The sequence below is a fragment of the Podarcis erhardii genome (genome assembly GCF_964252035.2).
Source record: "Podarcis erhardii genome assembly, chromosome: 3".
NCBI lineage: Eukaryota > Metazoa > Chordata > Lepidosauria > Squamata > Lacertidae > Podarcis > Podarcis erhardii.
This window is the reverse complement of record NC_138507.1, coordinates 10430547-10453634: the sequence shown is the minus strand read 5'-3', so window position 1 is coordinate 10453634 and position 23088 is coordinate 10430547. Positions and strand designations below refer to the sequence as shown.

Here is a 23088-nt window from a genome sequence, read left to right as displayed (position 1 = left end):
TATGACCTGTCCATCTTGGGTGGCCCTGCACGGCATAGCTCATAGCTTCTCTGAGTTATTCAGGTCCCTTCTCCCCGACAAGACAGTGATCCATGAAGGAGGGGTATCAAGTCCAAACTCCTCCTCCTCCTCCTCCCCCTCCTCCTCCCCCTCCTCCTCCTCCTCCTCCTCTTCTTCTTCTTCTTCTTCTTCTTCTTCTTCTTCTTCTTCTTCCTCCAACTCCACAATTCTATGATTCAAAAGTGTTGCTGATTATGTTAGTTGCAGAAGTTCTGTTAGTTGCCACTGGTTCTATTATAGTTAAGAAATAAATACTTACAGGCTGTGATGTCAAAAAGGGGCTGGGTATATTGGCATTCATTGATAGCTTGGGTAATCAGTTACACACAGTTTGTATCCTTTTATAAGCCTTTTTTGGGGGGAGAGGGGGTGCTGCTGTAATTCTGAAGGGGGCACGTCTTTCCTGGTCATCCTCCATGCAGTAGTCTCAACCTAACGGCTTGGGTCTTGCCGTCAAGGCTGGGAGAGGAAATGGCAGCAAATAATGGGGTGTTACATTTCAACACACGCCTAAAAAAACACCACTCTGGGGGTGGCCTTGCAAATTTTCTAATTGGCAAAGTGGAAGTTTGCCAAAACCATAGAAACAAAATAGTGATTAGCCTTCTTTCCAGACCTGGAAAAGCGACATCTTAGATATTTCTTGTTGATCTTGCCGAGATAATTTTATATGTTTGGAAGGTCATGAAGGAAATAATTACTGTGAGGTTGGTTCACTGGCTGAAAGGTTCTTTTAAAAAGGTATTTTCAATGTATCAAAGAGACTTGCATTTGTTGACTTTTTGAAATCAATAAGGGCCCTAAATGGAGGAATATTTAATTCTTGCAAATGAATGTCCTTTCAAAGCACAGGGACTTCAGAAATGCTGTGTATACTATGCTCCTGTTTACAATTGTTTTGCTAAAGTAAGATGATCCACATGTCCTGCATGGGACCTAATTAATCTTATATTATTATTATTGATTTTTAAGCCATTCATTTTCTCCCTTTCATTCAAGACTCAAGGGGAATAGCAAAAATGAAATAACAATAATCACAAATTTTGATGTAACTTGGGTTATGTAAATAAAATATAGGCAAAGAAAGAGGTGGGAAAGAGAAAAAGCATTAGTTGCTTGGTAACTCCTTCTATGGGACACGGGTAGCACTGTGGGTTAAACCACTGAGCCTAGGACGTGCTGATCAGAAGGTTGGCGGTTCGAATCCCCGCGACGGAGTGAGCTCCCGTTGCTTGGTCCCTGCTCCTGCCAACCTAGCAGTTCAAAAGCACGTCAAAGTGCAAGTGGATAAATAGGTACCGCCCCACGGGAAGGTAAACAGTGTTTCCGTGCGCTGCTCTGGTTTCGCCAGAAGCGGCTTAGTCATGCTGGCCACATGACCCGGAAGCTGTACGCCGGCTCCCTCGGCCAATAAAGAGAGATGAGCACCGCAACCCCAGAGTCGGTCACGACTGGACCTAATGGTCAGGGGTCCCTTTCCCTTTACCTTTAACTCCTTCTACAAAAAGGAAGACGATTACCGTATTTTTTGCTCTATAAGACTCACTTTTCCCCTCCTTAAAAGTAAGGGGAAATGTGTGCGCGTCTTATGGAGCGAATTCAGGCTGCGCAGCTATCCCAGAAGCCAGAACAGCAAGAGGGATTGCTGCTTTCACTGCGCAATGATCCCTCTTGCTGTTCTGGCTTCTGGGATTCAGAATATTTTTTCCCTTGTTTTCCTCCTCCAAAAACTAGGTGCGTCTTGTGGTCTGGTGCATCTTAAAGAGCGAAAAATATGGTATATAGAAAGCAAGAAGACAGAGATTTGCTATAGGGGAAAAGTCTGTTTGCCAGTTGTTTTGTTTTCCTAATTGAGGGCTCTTCTCCTGTACAGTGGTACCTCGGGTTAAGTACTTAATTCGTTCCGGAGGTGTGTACTTAACCTGAAACTGATCTTAACCTGAAGCACCACTTTAGCTAATGGGGCCTCCTGCTGCTGCCGCACCGCCAGAGCACGATTTCTGTTCTCAGCCTGAAGCAAGGTTCTTAACCTGAAGCACTATTTCTGGGTTAGCGGAGTCTGTAACCTGAAGCGTATGTAACCTGAAGCGTATGTAACCCGAGGTACCACTGTAGTAGTACACCTCTTCATATTCTCACCTATGGTCAAATATAGATGACTCAATCCAACCAAGGCATATGCAAGCACAAGAGGAAACATATATGTACACAGCAGGGGTTTCTTTTTGTTATTATTACAACAGCAGCAGCAATATATACAGCTGAAGAGGCAAGCAACCTTTCAGTTTAAAAGTGAAAAATGGGCTGCTTCCTCAGCATGTAGTTGACATTTCAAAGAAAACTGTAGTTCAATATTTTCGACTTTTTTTTTCTTTGTTGCTTCTCCCCTGAGAAAAGAATAGGGACCACTGATCATTCATAGACCCCCCCATTTAAGAACTACCGCCCTGGAGCCACAGAAGGCAGTGGTGTTGTGAAACTGATGAGACCAGATTGGAAGCTGCTTTTGGCGTTCTTCATTGGCTCTCAGTACGTTTCTGAGCACAATTCAAAGTGTTGGTGCTGACCTTTAAAGCCCTAAATGGCCTTTGCCCAGTATACCTGAAGGAGCGTCTCTACCCCCATCATTCAGCCCAGAGACTGAGGTCCAGTTCTGAGGGCCTTCTGGTGGTTCCCTCACTACAAGAAGTGAGGTTACAGAGAACCAGGTAGAGGACCTTCTCGGTGGTAGCACCCGTCCCGTGGAACGCCTTCCCATCAGATGTCAAGGAGATAAACAACTATCCGACTTTTAGAAGACACCTGAAGGCAACCCTGTTTAGGGAAGTTTTCAATGTTTGATGTTTTATCATGTTTTTAATATTCTGTTGGAAGCTGCCCAGCACTGCAGGGTAATATTTCTACCAATAGTTAAATTTGCCACTAAATTTTGTGTAAAGTGAAACTTAACGATGAATATGCTACGGCCAAACAAATGAAGGATTTCTCAGGGAAATTAAGAGAAATGGGTTAGGAAATGTCTGCTAAAGGGCAGTGCATAAATTCATTAAACAAAAAACTTTTAAAGGAAACAATATGAGTGACATCTCTCAGGGACCTTTTCTGCATTTCTTGGTTACCACCAAATTGGGCCTTGATGACATTTGACATGAATATAAAATGAATGCCCTGGTCAGCTGAAATTTGCGGGAATGTTGAGGAAAGCTTAAAAATAAAATCATCAAAGGGTATACTGCACGCCTCTAGGGAGCTGCTAAATTTCACCAGAAGAGAAACTCGAGGTAAATTTCAAGTATCCCTTTTTAAGCGAAACAACTACAAGAGTTTCAGAGGGCATAATTTTAAATTGTTGAGATGCCTTGTGAGGTGGGAAGGGTAGCATTCAAACACCATTAACAGTATTCTTTTTTCATGTGAGATAGATGGTTTGGTGTTTTGTGTGTACACACACACACACACACACACACCCTATATTGTCAATCTGAGTCATTGTACCAGCCTGTTTTCCAGCAACTTGCACCTGACCTACCCTCAAAGACTGTGCTGGAGTTGTTGTCGTTTAAATGTGCTTGAGGCTTCTGAAATAAATTGAGAACCATCCACTAAAAGCCACCGTGCCTCAACCGCACATTTTCTCATGTGCATAACAATGGGCTGCGTTAAATGCATTTCAGAGTATCTATTGCTCTGAACTCTGCGACTGGGTTGAGTGGCTACGGATTGAACTTCAAGGAGGGGAAACAGCTCTACTGAAGTATGAAGGAAATATCCAGTGTTTAAAATGCATGTTTCTGCTGTGGCATTTGGTGCAGTGCCACCAGTTCTTTAATAAGTTATGGTATCTGAACATTCAGGCAACCATTTAGATTGTGCGATTTTGTGTTTAAGGGGACTTGGTGGCTGTATATTCCTACAGAAGAAATTTATATATTCAGGAGCCAAACTACAAATACCAACAGACTGTTACTTTGTTGTTAGAGGGTGTGAGGAAGGCGGGAAGCTGTGGGGTGTCTGTGTGTGTGTGTGTGTGTGTGTGTGTGTGTGTGTAGAAGAACTACAAAAGGGAAAGAGTCAAGATGCCACTCTTTCAATGTTGATGCTTTGCTCTAGAGTCGAGATTATAGCCCCTGTGGTTTCATTTCATTTCATTTTTAAATGGAGGCGGTAGAGCTAGAAACAAGGGAGAATTTTATTCTGTTTTAAATGCCACTTTTCCTGATTTGGACAGCAATAGGAACACAGCTATCTTTCCAAAATTCGCACTTCTTCAAATTTTGTGATGCAGTTCTCCAATAAAAAAGCATATGAAAAGCATATATTAGGGACTGGTGTGCAGAAAAAAAATACACATATCAGTGGAAATAATGTGCAGAATTCCTTGCAAAAATGCATACGACTTTCCATACAGACTTATAGAAAGGAAGTTTTCAAGTTGGTGCAGAAATCTAGACACCGAAATCGACAATCAAGCTACACTTGCCTGTTACATGTAAAAGGGATGTGTGCAAGAGGTAGCATTTTTATTTTTTATTCTCTGTGCAAATTGCTGAAATCCCTACCAAGCTGTCTGTCTCATGGATGATTTCTCATCTCCTGCGCTTGCATTCATGAGGCAGAGTTGCTCCCACCAGCAGCCAGCAGAAGTTAGAGGGCAGCCATCTCCTAAAAATGCCTATTCAGCCGTGAAGCCAGGGGAGGAAATATAGGGGGATAATAGGTACCCTTACTGGAGGTGTAAACTGCTAATTGGTTGGTGTCCTTGAAATAATGCTCTATGACTGTGTTAAACCAACGCAATGAAGGGGTGGGGTGGGTGATTTTACTTTGCTATAGTATATAACTATGCTTGTATTGCCTTTGTGGTGACTTCTGCCTTGGGGTTACTACCTTTTTGGTAAAGGTAAAAGGTAAAGGGCGTTTCCGTGCGCTCTGGTTTCCGTCACGGTGTCCCGTTGCACCAGAAGTGGTTTAGTCCTGCCGGCCACATGACCCAGAAAACTGGCTGTGGACAAACGCCGGCTCCCTCGGCCTGAAAGTGAGACGAGCGCCGCAACCCCATAGTCGCCTTTGACTGGACTTAACCGTCCAGGAGTCCTTTACCTTTTACCTTTACCTACCTTTTGTGTACAAATAAATGGGGTTGATTCATTACCTTGTTATTATAGACCTCTGGTAAGGGAACCTAATATGCAGGAACAGGAGAGTAAAAGCAAGTTAAGAAACCCCAGTCTGGTCCAAGGTGCAAAGGACATAATTCTCATGAACATGGTGAGCAATGTGTTGGTGTGCCAGGCAGTGTCTCCTTGTTATTCAGGTGAACAGCAGTTGTGGGCTGGTACATTGGCCAGCTTATATCTCCTTCAGCATCAGCATGACATCACAATGGCCTGTGTCTCTCCTTCTGGTTGGACACATCCGTGTGAGAACACAGTGGCCAGTCTGTGAAATAGGCAGCATCAGCATGAGATCACAGTGGCCAGTTTTTCTCCCTCAGGTGGCTAGCATGGGACACAGTGGGCAGCCCCTGTCCTTCAGGCAGGGAGCATCATCTTGTGGGGAGAGGCATTCATTCATCTTCATTCCTCTTCCACTCAGGCAGGCAGTAGCATGTGGGCAGAATATTTATTGCTCTTGTGGAAGCTGCCAAAAGCAGGTACATGTCAACACAATCTCTTTCTCAGTGAGGTGGGCTTAGTTGGGAGCAGATGGTGGACCCTGTATGTTCTTCTCTTAGTGAGGTGGTCAGTGGAAGTTTGAGTGTAGTGGTCATCTCACTGAAATGGGCAGCAGCATGCGGACAGAGAAGCAGCAGGCAAGGCGAAGAGCAGGCAAGTAGGCAATCCATCTGTTACAGGCCTCTCTACTTACAGGAAGTGGACAAGGGTGGCGCTGTGGTCTAAACCACCGAGCCTCTTGTTCTTGCTGATCATGAGGTCAGCAGTTCAAGTCTGCGTGAATGGGGAGCTCCCATTGCTCTGTCCCAGCTCCTGCCAACCTAGCAGTTCAAAAGCACACCAGTGCAAGTAGATAAATAGGTACTGCTGCAGCGGGAAGGTAAACGGCGCTTCTGTGTGGTCTTGCTTCCATAATGGTGTTCCATTAGTCCAGAAGCGGTTTAATCCTGCTGGCCACATGACCCGGAAAGCTGTCTGTGGACAAACACCAGCTCCCTTGGCCTGAAAGCGAGATGAGTGCCACAACCCCATAGTCGCCTTTGACTGGACTTAACCATCCAGGGGTCCTTTACCTTTTTTACCTTTTTAAGTGTTGTTTGCATTTGTGAATCTACAACATTGCCTTAGTTTACTGTCTGCTTTCCCCCTTCTTTAAAATAAAAATAAAAATAGATGTTTGTCGCCGAAGAAAATGTGGATTTTCGGATACACGTGGAAAATCAAACACGAGCGCGAGACGATGTGAGCAGGAAGCAGCTCAGACTCTATCAGCTGTACAGCAGAACGAGTGGGAAGCATATTCAAGTTCTAGGTAGACGGATCAGTGCCAAAGGAGAAGATGGAGACAAATATGGTAAGAGGATTTCCGTTTATTTGCTATGCCAGCTTCCAATGGGTGAATCTGGGAGGGAGGCAGGGGTAGGTACTTTCATTGCCTTCAGTGTCATCTGCACAATGAGGAATATATTAGGCATATATATATATTATTGAACCAATAACAGATGCCAGTTAGAACTGAGGCAAACTGGACGCCAATTGCTTAGGTGATCATCCTTGGTGACCATTTTGTTTGTGGGGAAATGTCAGACAAAAATCATATGGAGGGCAACCCAATATTATCCCCACAGAATCCTGGTGGTGGAAGGAGTTGGGCAGGTGGAGGGAAATCCTCAGTTAGGTTTCACTTCCGGTGCCATGGGAGGAGACCAGCTTTTGACCCGTTTTTGACACAGGGCAGAAGAATTCAAAGGTGATTACATAGGGGATGTTTCTCATCCCTTCCTGTTAGACAGAAGTTGTGTATTATGATGGATACTGTGGGTGTGATAAGGCCTGCCAGTGGGAAATGGCACCATTAGTATGTTGTGAGATATAGAGAGATTGTGTCTTCAGTGGGTCAGTGTGTTTCGCTGTTAACCAGAAGGTTGGTGGTTCAAGCCCACCCAGGGACCGCTGTGGCCAGGATTCCTGAATTGCAGGGGGTAGATAACCCTCAGGAGCCCTTCCAACTCTACAATTCTATGATTCTACACTCAAATGGACAGGCATGCTCTATACTACCCATCTCCACCTTCTGGTCGTAGTTCAAAAGGCTAATCTCTATACCACACAGCCGCAGTGAAAAGGCTTTTTCACGCCTCGAAGGTGACTGATTAGTCAACTGGACACGTGGGATTAACTTTTATGTCACTTGATCCCTCTGATCAGATTCTGTGCCTTTGTAGTACACCTTTCCTTAATGTGATTATTGTGTTCGCTAAAATTAAATGTGCATCCTTGGGGTGTATGCGTGTGCAAGTGAACATGGGCATTTTCCTTCCTTTAAAATTTGCCTGCAGTAACATAGCCGCAAAAGATGTTTCATCCAAGGGTGGCTAATGAATTTAAATAAAAAGTACATTTACCCCCCTTTTGGGGCAGGCAGCTTTGCGGGTGGGTCCCGGGCCTCCGTTGAAAACCAGCCTATGGCAGGCCGGATCCTATTCCTGCTGCCAAAGGGGTCAATGGCGGCAGGAGTTTGGTGGGCGTTTCCCTGGGCGCAGGACCAATTGACCAACTTGGCACCGTGCCCAGGGGAAGTTCAAATGACCGGCTTGCAGGGACGGGCAGGAGTGACATGCGCCATTGCTTGCCACAATGCCTATGGCCAAACCTCACACTTGTAACTGAGAAAGTTGTGGCCTTATTTGATCCCCAAAACCAATATGCCGTGTGTTGTCTAGTTATTTGCACCTTAGGGAACAGGGTGGTCATGGGGACTCGATACACAAGAACAACAATGACACAATGCCTTAAATATTACAAATTGCAACTTGCATTAAATTCTCAAACAGAAAACACCGTCCAAAAATAGATGAAATTGAATTTGTGTAATGATCCTTTTGATGTATTGCTTCTGAAAGGAGCTGGGATCCATTTAATCAGATATTAATCAGGCTAAGTCTAAATGCTAGCTACTTTCGAGATATTTCACAGTGGCAGGATGCTTAATATTTCTGAAGTGCTTTTAGATCATTGAGAAACATGAGGAGGATTACGCCTGGACAGATTACTTAAAATGTGACTGTTCATTAATTAGATTTCCCTCTTTTAATTCTGTAAGATGTCCCTACCCACAACATCCAGGATAAGAATGTGAAATGGTTTACTAATTCTTTTTCATGCCTTGACTTAAAAAAAAAAAAAAAAGTTGGGGGGAGGACAGGAGGAGAAAAGGAGAAAAGATACACATTACATAGTATCTCACACTGATAGTACAGATAGGAGACCAGGCAGTATGTATTTTGAAACACTAGATTTTCATCGTACAAAAGAGGGAAGACATTCTATACTCTTTGTTCCCTCTTTGTGTGTGGTTCTCTTGCAGGGGTGGTACTGCTTAGGGTAGGAAAGGCCTTTATCTGTACTTCACAGCTCAGAGATTGTATTACCAAGTATCAGACTTAAGTGTTTGGCAGAGAGGTAATTTTAAAGTTCCTCCACGCTGGGCAGTATTGTTTTGTGCACGGTTCAACTTCATACCTGAATGGTCTGCTGAGAGCCAAAACATTTGGGGGAAATGACAAATTATACAGAGGTTGCATGGCTATAATACAGCACAGGACATGCTGAAGTTGAATGAACTGGAATTTTTGGATAATGGGGTTGGGTGGGTCAGAGCTCAGATGGTAAAACAGGCCATAGGTTGATTCTGGGCTTCTCTAGATAGAGACGTCCAAAAGGTTGACTACCAGTCAGTGTAGACCATGGGTCAGCAAACTAAGGCCTACGGGCTGGATCAGGCCCAATTGCCTTCTGGATCCAGCCCGCGGATGGTCTGGGAATCGCCGCGTGGATCGCCAGTGCTTGCGTTCTTTCCTTCTCCCTTCCTCTCCCTCACACGGTGGTGGCGGTGGCGGCACCTGCGCCTCCTCCTCTTCCCTCCCTCCTCCTGGCTTCTCCCTGCCCTGTCTAGAGGAGGGAGGGGACTGGGCTTTGTTGGTGCCAGCAGCAGCAGCAGCAGCGCTCAAGCGGCCGCCATTTTAAGCAGCCTCTCTCCGAAGCCCTTTTGTGTGGCGCTCATCGTCCCTCGACCGCTGCCAGCCCCTGCTGCTCACAAGACACAGGTAAGCAGCCACTGGGGCTTGTGGTGCTCTTGCATCATTTTATCCCCCCCCAATATAGTCCGGTCCCCCACAAGGTCTGAGGGACAGAGGACTTGCCCCCTGCTGAAAAAGTTTGCTGACCCCTGGTGTAGACCATCTGAAACTAGCTGACCAGTGGTCTGCTTTAGGATAATGTGTTGTCCTAGGTTGCATTTCATCATTAGAACTTGTGCTTATAGTCTTGTGGTTGTTGGGTTCATATTATAAAGCAGCAGTAGGATAGATACATCCATGCTTCAATTTAATGTGGATTTCACCTCCTCTGATGCCCTTCTGTCCATGCAGTGTTCTCCTCCAATGGCTGCTGTCTCTCACTTTCTCCTTCCTTAGTCTGGAGATCCTCTATGTTTTGAAAATCTGGAGAGCCACATGGATGCCTAGATCTGGTTCTGATCTGTGCCCTGGGCAGGAGATGGAAATCCCCTGCATGCCATTTCCAAGTACAATTCCGTGTTGGTGCTGACCTTTAAAGCCCTAAATGGCCTCGGTCCAGTATACCTAAAAGAGTTTCTCCACCCCCATCGTTCTGCCTGGACACTGAGGTCCAGCGCCAAAGGCCTTCTGGAAGTTCCCTCACTGCAAGAAGCCAAGTTACAGGGAACCAGGGCCTTCTCGGTAGTGGCACCCGCCCTGTGGAACACCCTCCCACCAGATGTCAAAGAGAAAAACAACTACCAGACTTTTAAAAGACATCTGAAGGCAGCCCTGTTTAGGGAAGCTTTTAATGTTTGATGTATTACGATATTTTAATATTTTGTCGAAGCCGCCCAGAGTGGCTGGGGAAACTCAGCCAGATGGGCAGGGTATAAATAAATTATTATTATTATTATTATTATTATTATTATTATTATTATTATTATGCATTCTGTCACAAGTGTGATAAAAATAGATATGATCATGATGATTTTGATGATGATTAATAATCTCACTTCACTTACCTACAATCCATCACAAACTCAGGAGAAGGGGAGGAATCAAATGGTAGCATATATTTTCTTTTCTGCCATCAGAAAACAAGTGGAAATACGAACTACAGGAAGGTAATACAGAGCTGAAGCGAAGACATGTCTAGATAATCACAAGCTTCTTTTTGGGCAAGTATCAATTAAAGAATGCTATTTGGAAATTGGCACTTCTCCCTAAGAACTGGGTGCGCACAAACAGCCTGACTGTTGTGGATCAGTCAATGCCCTCTATGAGCTGCAACTCTGATCTGTAATTTATTTGGCGTGGAACCAGTCCTATGGCTATTTTCTCTTTAAGCCAAATATTTCAGCTTAGGTTCGCCTCCCCTTCGCAGTCTGAGAATGGCAGGAAGACCAAATAACTTTAAAAAGCCCTCTGTCTCCCTCTCTCTCTCTCTCGCCCCCCCCCCCCCCCATTTTCTTCACAGCCATTTATTTTCACAAACTTAGCCTCAGGACAGAGATGACCTCAACATAATGATGATCACCCACTGTGGCAGCTGTGCGGTCATATGGGGGAACCCGCGATTGGGCCGAGGCAAGAAAGCTTGCGTTTGGGCCAGCTGCTTGCTTGCGTGTTTGTCTCTTGCCCAACGTTTGACTGTCTCCACCCATCTCATTCTCTCCCACCAGATTTGGGTGGTGTGGGTGGGTATGGCAGGCAAGTGGGTATGGTGGCTAAAAAGATGTCGGGAATGACGGTGCAGTGATGTGAATTAGAAGCATGGGCAAGGCTGGCTTTGTTGAACCACAAACAGCAAAGTGAGCCGGACCTCCCAGGATTCTCAGGGTTAGGGGAAGGGCTCAATTACCATCACCTTGGATTTTGTTCTGAAAGGTTCAGCAACCATTTAAAATGTGCCGTAATCGTCTTATTTGAAACATCTGTGCTTTTAAGATTTCGTTCTTTATTTCATCGGCCGTGTTTCTGCCTTTGTGAGGCAGATAGACTCCAGGGAGAAAAACGTGTTTGTCTAGAACAGCCTTTCTCAACCTGGGGGTCCCCAGATGTTGTTGAACTACAACTCCCAGCGCCCCTAGCTAGCAAGGCCAGAGCTCAGGGATGATGGGAGTTGAGGGATGATGGGAGTTGTAGTCCAACAACATCTGGGGACACACAGGTTGAGAACCGCTGGTCTAGAACATGGGTAGGCAAACTAAGGCCCGGGGGTCGGATCCGGCCCAATCACCTTCTAAATCCGGCCCGCGGACAGTCCGGGAATCAGCATGTTTTTATTTTTTATTAATTTTTTAAAAAAATTTTTCTTTTACAAATTTATATAAACACATTCATATCCAATATAATACAAAATTCTTTTAGACTTCCCCCCGCTCCCTCCGCAATCCTCATAATTTTAAATTTAGTTCACATTTCCTTTATAGTTGTATTGCCAGTTTATAAATCTTTACAGCTCTTTTCCCTCTTACAATACCCTTTCTCCTCACAAAGCCTCTTTAAATCCAACTAGCGTTGTCTGTTCATTACAAATGTTTTCCAGATAAATCGTAAACTTTCTCCAGTCCTGAGTGAACTTGTGATCTTTTTGATATCTGATTTTTCCTGTCAGTTTATCTAATTCAGCAAAGTCTATCAATTTCCGTCTCCATTCTTCCAACGTTGGTAATTCTTCTTGTTTCCATTTTTGAGCCATTAAAATTCTTGCCGCAGTCACTGCATATTGAAAAAGTTTATAATCACTTCTGTTAATTTCTCTTCCTGTAATTTCTAACAAAAAGGCTTCTGGTTTCTTCACAAACGTATATTTAAACATCTTTTTCAACTCATTATATATCATTTCCCAGAAGCCTTTTACTTTCTTACACTCCCACCACATATGGTAAAACGACCCTTCCCTTTCCTTACATTTCCAACATTTGTTACATGTCTTATACATTTTTGCTAGTTTAACGGGAGTGATGTACCATCTATATACCATTTTCATAATGTTTTCCTTTATCGTCATACATGCAGTAAATTTCATATTTTCCTTCCATACCTTCTCCCAATCTGCTAGCTGTATATTATAACCAAAGTCCCTGGCCCAATGTATCATAACCGATTTGACTTCTTCGTCTTTTGTTTGCCATTCCAATAACATTTTATACATTTTTGACAATACCTTGTAGTCATTGTTTATTATCACTTTCTGAAATCTAGACTCTCCTTCAATATATCTCCTCTCTTTACAATCCTTTTTAAACATTTCATTTGTTTGGAAGTAGTGCAACCAATCATATACATATTTTTTAACTTGTTCATATGGCTTCAATTTCCATTTCCCCCCTTCTTTAATTACAATATCTCCATAAGTCATCCAGTCCTCTCTCATGTTTGTCTTTTTGACACTCATGACCTCCAGTGGGGATAACCAATGAGGTACATTTGGTTCCAAAATATTTTGGTACCTATCCCATATTTCTATTAGGGCACTTCTGAAAATATGATTGGCAAAACTTTTATGAGCTTTCTTCTTCCCCAACCATAAGTAGGCGTGCCAACCAAACCTGTTGTCAAACCCTTCCAAGTCCAATAACTTATTATTTTTTAGTGTTATCCAGTCCTTTATCCAACAGAGACAAGATGCTTCATAATAAAGTTTCAGGTCTGGCAGGGCGAAGCCACCTCTTTCTTTCGCATGAGTTAGTAACTTAAATTGTATTCGTGGCTTTTTGCCCTGCCAGATATATTTTGAAATCATTCTTTGCCACTCTCTGAAGATCTTTGTCCCCTTGATTATTGGAATCATTTGAAATAAAAACAACATCTTTGGAAGCACGCTCATCTTGATTGAAGAAATTCTGCCCCAAAAAGATAGTTTCATCCTACTCCACACTTCGAGGTCTCTCTTAATAGTGTTCCAAGTTGTCACATAATTGTTTTGAAATAAATCAATGTTTTTTTGGGTTAACCATATTCCTAAGTATTTTACCTTCTTCGCCACTTCCATCTCTGTTTCTCTTTGCACTTCTTCTATCAAACTTTGGTCCAAATTCTTCACTATAAGTTTAGTTTTCCTCTTATTTAATACAAATCCGGCCACTCTTCCAAATTGGTCAATTTCTTTTATAACTTCTTTTAGACTACTTGTCGGATCTTCCACCGTAATTACCAGATCATCGGCAAAGGCTTTAACTTTGTATTGGTTTTGACCTACTGTTACCCCCTTTATTAGTTCATTTTGCCTAATTGAACTAAGCAGGACCTCCAGAACCGTAATGAATAACAGTGGTGAAAGAGGGCATCCCTGTCTTGTACCTTTCTTTATATTCACATCCTCTGTAATTACATTATTTACGATCAATTTTGCTCTCTGTTCTGAATATATTGCCTTTATGCCATTGTAAAAATCTTCTCCCACTTCCATCATTTCCAAATTTTTCAACATAAATTCCCATGAAACATTATCAAACGCTTTCTCTGCATCCACAAACATTAAAACGGCTTGTCTCTCATTACTGGCAGTCAAATATTCCAAAATATTTATTATGTTTCTTACATTGTCCTTCATATGTCTGCCAGGAAGGAAACCTGCCTGATCTTTATGGATATGTTCTTGCAATATCTTCTTGAATCTTGTTGCCAAAATACCCGAGAAAATCTTATAATCTGTGTTTAGCAGAGATATCGGTCTGTAGTTCTTAACTTGTGTGAGATCAGAGTCTTGTTTTGGTATGAGTGTAATAAAGGCTTCTTTCCATGTTTCTGGTATATCCTGTTGTTTCAAAATATTATTCATAACTTCTTTAAGTGGCACCGTCAGGGAATCCCTCATTTCTTTGTAATAAGTTGCTGTAAATCCATCTGGTCCTGGTGCCTTCCCTTTTTTCATCTGTTTTATAATTTCTACTATCTCCTCATTCTCTATTGGGGCATTCAGTCTGTCTTTCTTTTCTGTCGGGATCTTTTGCACCTTTTTTTCTTTCAAAAATTTCTCTATCTTCTTTATATTGTTTTTCTCTCGTTTTGCATACAGATGCTTGTAGAAATCCAAAAATCCTTTCCTGATACCTTTTGGGTTTTCTATTTCTTCGCCATCCACAATAATTTTATTGATTGTGCTTTGCTCTTTCCTTTTCTTAATTTGCCATGCAAGCCATTTTCCTGGTTTATTTGCGAATTCGAAATTCCTTTGTCTTAATCTTTTGATGTTCCATTCAACTTCTTTGTTTATAATCATAGCAAACTGTGTCTGCAGAACTTTAATATTTTGTTTTATTTTGGTATTATTTGGCTTTTTAATTAACTTTTGTTCATTGTCCATTATTTGTTTTAGGATTTCCTTCTTCCCTTTCTCTCTGTTCTTATTTTTGATCGCATTCTGTTGGATGAAAAATCCCCTCATTACCGCCTTGCTTGCATCCCACACTGTGCTGATCTTTGTGCCTTTATTCATATTCTCTACAAAGTATTCTGTCAAACGTGTTTGTCTAGAACAGCCTTTCTCAACCTGGGGGTCCCCAGATGTTGTTGAACTACAACTCCCAGCGCCCCTAGCTAGCAAGGCCAGAGCTCAGGGATGATGGGAGTTGAGGGATGATGGGAGTTGTAGTCCAACAACATCTGGGGACACACAGGTTGAGAACCGCTGGTCTAGAACATGGGTAGGCAAACTAAGGCCTGGGGGTTGGATCCGGCCCAATCACCTTCTAAATCCGGCCCGCGGACAGTCCGGGAATCAGCATGTTTTTACATGAGTAGAATGTGTCCTTTTATTGAAAATGCATCTCTGGGTTATTTGTGGGGCCTGCCTGGTGTTTTTACATGAGTAGAATGTGTCCTTTTATTTAAAATGCATCTCTGGGTTATTTGTGGGACCTGCCTGGTGTTTTTACATGATTAGAATGTGTCCTTTTATTTAAAATGCACCTCTGGGTTATTTGTGGGGCCTGCCTGGGGTTTTTACATGAGTAGAACGTGTCCTTTTATTTAAAATGCATCTCTGGGTTATTTGTGGGGCATAGGAATTTGTTCATTTTTTAAAAAAAAAATTATTCCGGCCCTCCACAAGGTCTGAGGGACAGTGGACCGGCCCCCTACTGAAAATGTTTGCTGACCCCTGGTCTAGAAGGGACCTTCTACTTTGAGCAACTTTTTTGGGCACATGAACTCCTGGATTGCAATATTTGTGTACCTCCCCCGCCCCCAATGTATATCACATACATAAGAAATTGCACACGGAGAGAACTGCTTGATGCCTAATGGGAGACAACATTTCATTTTTTAAAAACCAACAAAACAGCCCCCACTACTGTTGGCTCCCTGCAAATGTTTTAAAAATGTGCTTGTATCCATTGCCTTCTAATTTTTTTTTTTATAGTAGGAATGGTATATTACAGAAAATTACCCACAATTGCCCCCACTGTGACATTTGAACGTGGCTCTTTACTGACGCTATAATTTTGCTGGCTCGCATCATATATGATGATCTGTGGCATTTCATTGTTCTGTGTAATATCTCTTAATATGGTTTTCCTCACTCTGGGGGTCTTTGGGTCAAAAAGCGCTATATGTAAGTAAAACAACAATTAATTAGAAATACGATTTTTAAAAAAAGTTATCAATACAATTATTAGTTATGGTGCCAGACTGAGTTATGAGGTCTTCAAGTTGTCTGATTCATAGGCAGAGTTTGGCAAAAAGGAATCTGGGCGCGTGGTGGAATTGACAGTCCCATGAAAACTGTTGTGGCAGGATGCCAGCTAGGGATACTTGAGGAAATGTGTTTTTTATGTGTGTGGGTTGTCCCCAGGTAAGTTCTACTCAAAGTAGACCCATTGATATTAAGGGACCTAAATTAGATGTGTCCATTGAGCTGGAATCAACTAACAGACTTCCACCAACGTAATGGGGTGTGACACAGTTCAGTCATCTAAGGCTGCTGTCCTATACGCTGTCCAAAGTATTTTTTTTTAATTTAGATAATATTTATTCAAATTGTAAAGGTTACAAAAATAAAAATAAAAAAATAAAAAATAAAAATAAAAAATAAAAAATACAATTAATTAAAAAAAAGAACAAATCGAACCTTTACATAGCTTTCTTTCCTTTACTTATTTCCTTGACCTCCTCATACCTCCCATTTTTGTATTCTAATTCAAATTATTGTTTCAGCAAATCCATCGAACCTTGTTTTTATCTTAATAATTTGTCTTAATATACTATAATTTTACATTCTCTCTTTCACCAATTCATTTTTACTTAATCCTTTATGTCATTTCTGCCAAAACCACATAATTTTCTTTTTCCAACATCTTTCTAACAATCCTTAATTTTACAATATTTTTGAAGATAAACTTTAAATTTTCTCCAATCTTCTTCCACTGACTCTTACGCTGTCCAAAGTAAGCCCCCTTGTAGTTCATGGGGATTACTTCTGAGTAGACATGTATAGGCATGTGAGTGAAAAATGTGAGACACGCCCCCCCTCCCCCGGGCTTAAAAAATAAATAAATCACAGCTCACTTTCTCCTAACTTTAATTGCCTTCTGCACCTGCAGAATGCATCCAGCAGACGTTTTGTTTGCTCCAACTGTCCCTGTCGACAGTCTGTCTTTTCCAGTCCATGTCTCTGGCAAATCACCATTCCTCCTTTTGGGAATAGCTTGTTTGAACATGGTCCGTATGAGGTGCTAGAGTTGTCCAGCTCTCTTCCCCCATCAGGACTTCCAAGATTTCTGAACAGGAGGGAGACGTAGTTTGTGAAGGCATCATGCAAGGCCTAGCCTGCTGTTTCACATAGCCAGCTGCATATGATGTACGCTGTGCAATGCAGAACAATTGTATTCCCCCTGTATATCTTTGGCGAGAAAACATAATAATAATAATAATAATAATAATAATAATAATAATGATAATTTATTTATACCCTGCCCATCTGGCTGGGTTTTCCCAGCCACTCTGGGCGGCTTCCAACAAAACACTAAAATACAATAATCTATTAAACATTAAAAGCTTCCCTAAACAGGGCTGCCTTTAGATGTCTTCTAAAAGTTTGGTAGTTATTTTTCTCTTTGACATCTGGTGGGAGGGTGTTCCACAGGGTGGGTGCCACTGCCTGGTTCCCTGTAACTTGGCTTCTCGCAGTGAGGGAACCACCAGAAGGCCCTCGGCGTTGGACCTCAGTGTCCGGGCAGAACGATGGAGGTAGAGATGCTCCTTCAGGTATACTGGACCGAGGCCATTTAGGGCTTTAAAGGTCAGCACCAACACTTTGAATTGTGCTCGGAAACGTACTGGGAGCCAGTGCAGGTCTTTCAAGACCGGTGTTATATGGTCTCAGTGGCCGCTCCCAGTCACCAGTCTAGCTGCCGCATTTTGGATTAGTTGTAGTTTCCGGGTCACCTTCAAAGGTAGCCCCACATAGAGCACATTGCAGTAGTCCAAGCGAGAGATAACCAGAGCATGTACCACTCTGGTGAGACAGTCCACGGGCAGGTAGGGTCTCAGCCTGTGTACCAGATGGAGCTGGTAAACAGCTGCCCTGGACACAGAATTGACCTGTGCCTCCATGGACAGTTGTGAGTCCAGAATGACTCCCAGGCTGTGCAACTGGTCCTTCAGGGGCACAGTTACCCCACTCAGGACCAGGGAGTCCTCCACACCTGCCCGCCTCCTGTCCCCCCAAAACAGTACTTCTGTCTTGTCAGTTAGCCACCATCCATCCTCCAACTGCTTCCCGACACTCACACAGGACCTTCACCACCTTCACCATTATGTTTGATGTTTCAAAACAGTGGAGATCAGGGCATTGCAAAGTAAATGAATGCAGCAATGATCTGGTGGAGTGGTGTCTTCAGCAATGAGTAATCATTTGCATGGGGAGGTGGCTATGGCAGTGATCCGTGGTGTAATGCTAGGAGTAGACAGATGTGTCCCTGTTACAACCTGTGAGAAATGCTGGAGAATGTGCAGGTAGATCAGGTGTCCTGACGTTCCTCCTCCCACAAACTCCCATTTGTTCCTCCTGAGCAGACGGATTTCTCTGGGAAATCCTAACCTCTTATTTTCATGTAACAAGCATGGCAGGGGGATGCCAAGTTTGAGCCATAACGCTAATTTTGCTTGTTAAACCTTTTAACGGAGGAAATTATGAATGGAAATGCCTTGAAGATAATTGAAGCCCTTTTGAGAAAGAGTTTTGAGTCTGCGACTGTGTGCACAGTTCCAGGCAGCGATTTAAGTGTTCCCTCTAGAATTGCAGCGTTAGAAATAGGATCCCATCTGCGAGCAATTTGAGAGGAAGTGAGACAATGGATTCAATTGCAACTCCAGTTAGATAATCAATACAAATATTGTTAGCGTCGTGATTTATCTTGCAAGGTTTTTTTTTTATTTTATAAAAATGTGAATGCCAATCCCCTGAAGACAAATCAATAATATAACATCGTCCAGCCTTAACTTTACTATGGCTGAGCCTGCCTTATGCAGCTGCTCTTCTGAGTACAGTGCTACCTTGGGTTAAGTGCTTAATTCGTTCTGGAGGTCCGTTCCTAACCTGAAACTGTTCTTAACCTGAAGCACCACTTTAGCTAATGGGGCCTCCCGCTGCTGCCGCACAATTTCTGTTCTCATCCTGAAGCAAATTTCTTAACCTGAGGTACTATTTCTGGGTTAGCAGAGTCTGTAACCTGAAGCGTATGTAACCCGAGGTACCACTGTACTCTTAGGATGCTGTATAGCTGGCTCTGTAATGGTCAAAATCCTTTTGTAGGTGAATCAGGGCCAGCCAGTCCATGAGGCAAGGTGAGGCAGTTGCCTCAGGCGGCAGATCTGCCACTGATCTAAGTCGTCATCTTCTGTGTCCTCCCTGTGGGGCTGTTGGGCAGGTGGCTCCTTATCCATTCTTCCTCATCCAGCCAGTCCCTGACAAATCCTATCTGGCAAGGCAGTTGTGGCTAGAGCCAGTTTGGCAATGCCGACTCCAGCTGCTGTGCCAGCACAATGCTCTGGGTCAGCTCACAACGCCAAGACAACTCTGTTGCCCGCCATTTTGTTGTGCCGGTGCAGTGACAATTGTGAGTGCTTCTTGACCTCCTGTTTGTTGAGCATTCAACCTGATTCATTTGTGGGGAGGTTGGATGATGTTGCGTCAAAGCAAGCGTCACCCACACTTTACTTTTTCTACTTTTTAAAAAACAAATAATAATATAATTTTTATTTTTTATTTATTTATTTTTTATTTAATTATAAATCACTGTAGATCTCTCTGCCAACCTGCTGTCTTGGAAACTGGAACGATCTGTGTCAATTTTTATTAAGAATTTCCACATAACAAATTATCATCTTCATTCCCCCCCCCAATTTTTTTCCTTCCCCCCTCCCCAAGAAAAACCCTCCCTCCCTCCCCCACAAGACTTCTCTCAGCTTCTCTCTCTGATTTTTCAACACATGTTATTGTAAAGATCCTTAAATTATCTGTCTATTATGTTAACAATAATAAATTTGCGTATGTTTATTCAAAACCTGCCAAGGAGTCCAGTTCATTTTGGGGTTTTTTAAAGTAATTTGTAAAAAGTTCCCATTCTTCTTTAAAGCCACAGTTGTCCTTGTCTCACAGTTTGAATGTCAATTTCTCCAGTTCCGCATAATCCATCAGTTTCCCTTGCCACTGTTCTTTTGTTGGGATTTCCTCATTCTTCCATCCTTGGCGTCACCCACACTTTACATTGTGTTTCCCATTGCAAGAAGTCCAGTCTTTTGGGGAAGCAGGTTTGTTGTGCAACACCTCTCAATGAACTATAATTGTGCAACCTGAATTTGCCAGTATGTGATTGAATCCCACCCAAAAATAGAGGCCGTCTGGAAGCTATGCTCTATTCCAGTACTGACTGACTGGAGCAGCACTCTCCAAATGTTGTCAAAAGTCCAACTTCAAGGTGGATTTGCACTGGTTCTTGATCAGTAGAAGTATCAAAACATAAGCATGAACATGCAACTTAGTTTCTCCAGATGTTGTTAGACATCAAAACTCATCAACTCCAGCCACTATGAACCTAAGATCAGGGATGATGGGAGATGTAGTCCATCATTAAACAGAAGGCCACAGGTTTCCTCACTGCTGTTCTCCAGGGAAGCAAAAGGAGTTTCTATAGGAGTGGTGAAATTCCTTGGAAACGATGTGGGAGATCTGCACATCCTTAGATCATTGGTATGGGCTGTTTGTCTTAATGGTATTTTTCATTGCACTAGAACAGGAAATGGGATGGTCGGCTTGTTCAGCCTTGAAGGCCGCCTCAGAGATGTGTAATGCCCCCTGAGGGGAGCAGCTGGAATGCGCGTTTTAGTGACATCTCTTTAATATCACACACGAGGCCTTCCTGGTCGGACAAACACTGATAAGTATGGTGCATTTACCTATTGGTGTGATACTCATGTTGGAGCTATTTACTGTAAGTCTTGTGCCTATGTGCTCAGAAGTACCGTATTTTTTGCTCTATAAGACTCACTTTTTCCCTCCTAAAAAGTAAGGGGAAATGTTTGTGTGTCTTATGGAGCGAATGCAGGCTAACGCAGCTATCACAGAAGCCAGAACAGCAAGAGGGATTGCTGCTTTCACTGCGCAGTGATCCCTCTTGTTGTTCTGGCTTCTGAAATTCAGAATATTTTTTTTCTTGTTTTTCTCCTCCAAAAACTAGGTGCGTCTTGTGGTCTGGTGCGTCTAATAGAGCGAAAAATACGGTAAGTTGTGCTGTGTTCAATAGATGAACATAGTAAATCCTGACCCTAGTGCAGTGGTACCTCGGGTTAAGTACTTAATGCGTTCCAGAGGTCCGTTCTTAACCTGAAACTGTTCTTAACCTGAAGCACCACTTTAGCTAATGGGGCCTGCTGCTGCGCCGCCGGAGCACAATTTCTGTTCTCATCCTGAAGCAAAGTTCTTAACCTGAGGTACTATTTCTGGGTTAGCGGAGTGTGTAACCTGAAGCGTATGTAACCCGAAGCGTATGTAACCCGAGGTACCACTGTAACCGTATACAGTCGAACCTCTACTTAGCATCGCCTCTTCTTACAGTTGTTCCAAGTCATGACCGCTGCAAACCCGGAAGTAACCGGTGGGTTTGCCGCTGTTTGCACATGCGCAGGAGCAGCAATCGCCGTTCACGCATGGACAGACGCAGCGACTGCCATTTGCACATGCGGAGAAGTGAGCAATCACCGCCCGTGCCTACGCACAATGGTGCCTCTCCCAGCGACCCATTTTGACCTCCAGATGGACCTCTGGAATGGATTATGGTCGCAAATAGAGGTTCTACTGTATAAGATTTCAGCCCAAATGTTTTGAGAATACTGGAGTGGACTTGGAGGTCATGGAGCTTTGAAAAATGCAATTTAGTTTGCAATCTTGTACACATTTCGATGGAAATAAGATCCCTTTGGCTCTGTGGGACATCTGTAGGACTACACTGTAAGGGTGGAAGTATGTGATATTTATCAATGGCTAGTTCTGTGAGTATAGTGAGCCTTCCTTACTTCTAGGTAGACAGCAATAGGTTTGGGACGCATGGTTGCAGTCCTCTGTACACTTATTAGAGAGTAGGACTGCAACTGTCTACCTCCCAAATTACCTAGGAGTAAGCCTTTGAGTAGAATTGAAATCAGATCTTTGAGTAAACATGTATAGAGTTGCACTGTTAAACTAACTGATGTCAGAAAGGCTTACTTCTAAGTAAAGATGCCTAAGATTTGGCCGCATGTCATTTTTAACCTTGTGTCTGTTTTTCAGAACCTTTAGATTTAATGGTGGCCACACACACTTTTTAAAGTGTAACCACGAGGGCTAGCAACTTGCTATATTTTTTTGAAGCTCAAAATAGGCTCTCTCGCCATTTTGATAAGGGCACAAATGTGGTGCATAGCTGGGGGGGGGGCAGCTGAAAGAGAACACAAGATTGCTGCATCTTGTCAAAGCTGTGAAATAGAGGGGGTTTTTTATAGCAGGAACACCTTTGTCACGCAAGCTATTCCTCCTGAAATTTCCTTCTGCCACAGGGAAAAGGTGCAAGAAACCGCTTTTACTCTTTTGCATATAGCCGTCTTATATGAAACACTTGGTGCAGTCTGATTAGCAGTTACCGTATTTTCCCGTGTATAAGACTAGTCCCCCCCAATAAATTACCGCATTTTTCGCTCTATAAGATGCACCAGACCACAAGACGCACCTAGTTTTTGGAGGAGGAAAACAAGAAAAAAAACCATTCTGAATCTCAGAAGTCAGAACAGCAAGAGGGATCGCTGCGCACTGAAAGCAGCAGTCCCTCTTGCTGTTCTGGCTTCTGGGATAGCTGCGCAGCCTGCATTCGCTCCTTAAGACGCACACACGTTTCCCCTTACTTTTTAGGAGGGGAAAAGTGAGTCTTATAGAGCAAAAAATACGGTATGTCAAAAATTAGGGGGCGTCTTATACCGTCATACCTCATGTTGCGTTAGGTTCATGTTGTGTCTTTTCGGCTTGCGAACGCAGCAAACCCGGAAGTGTATACTTCTGGGTTTCGCCGCATGCGCGTGCGCAGAAGTGCTCTATCACACCGCCTGCATGTGCAAAAGCGGCGCTCTAATTACAAACTTTTTGGGGTGCGGACGGCACCTCGGAATGGATTGCGTCTGTAACTAGAGGTACACAGATAGTGCCGAGGCCATTTTCTTAAATCTGAGTCCTCCAAAATAGGGGCATCATACTCGGGGGCGTCTTATAGACAGAAAAATATGGTAGTTTTGTGTTATATATTATTGGAGATTACAATTGC

The 23088-nt window shown here is 43.1% G+C and overlaps 1 protein-coding gene across 2 annotated transcripts in view; it reads left to right on the top strand.

Annotated features, from left to right (window-relative positions):
- FGF18 (fibroblast growth factor 18) overlaps positions 1-23088 on the top strand; it is a 143892-nt gene that overhangs the window by 68815 nt on the left and 51989 nt on the right. For both annotated transcript variants that reach the window (XM_081855694.1, XM_081855695.1), the window contains exon 4: positions 6408-6588. In XM_081855694.1, coding sequence (XP_081711820.1) covers positions 6408-6588 — 181 coding nt within the window. The remainder of the gene's footprint in view (positions 1-6407; positions 6589-23088) is intronic.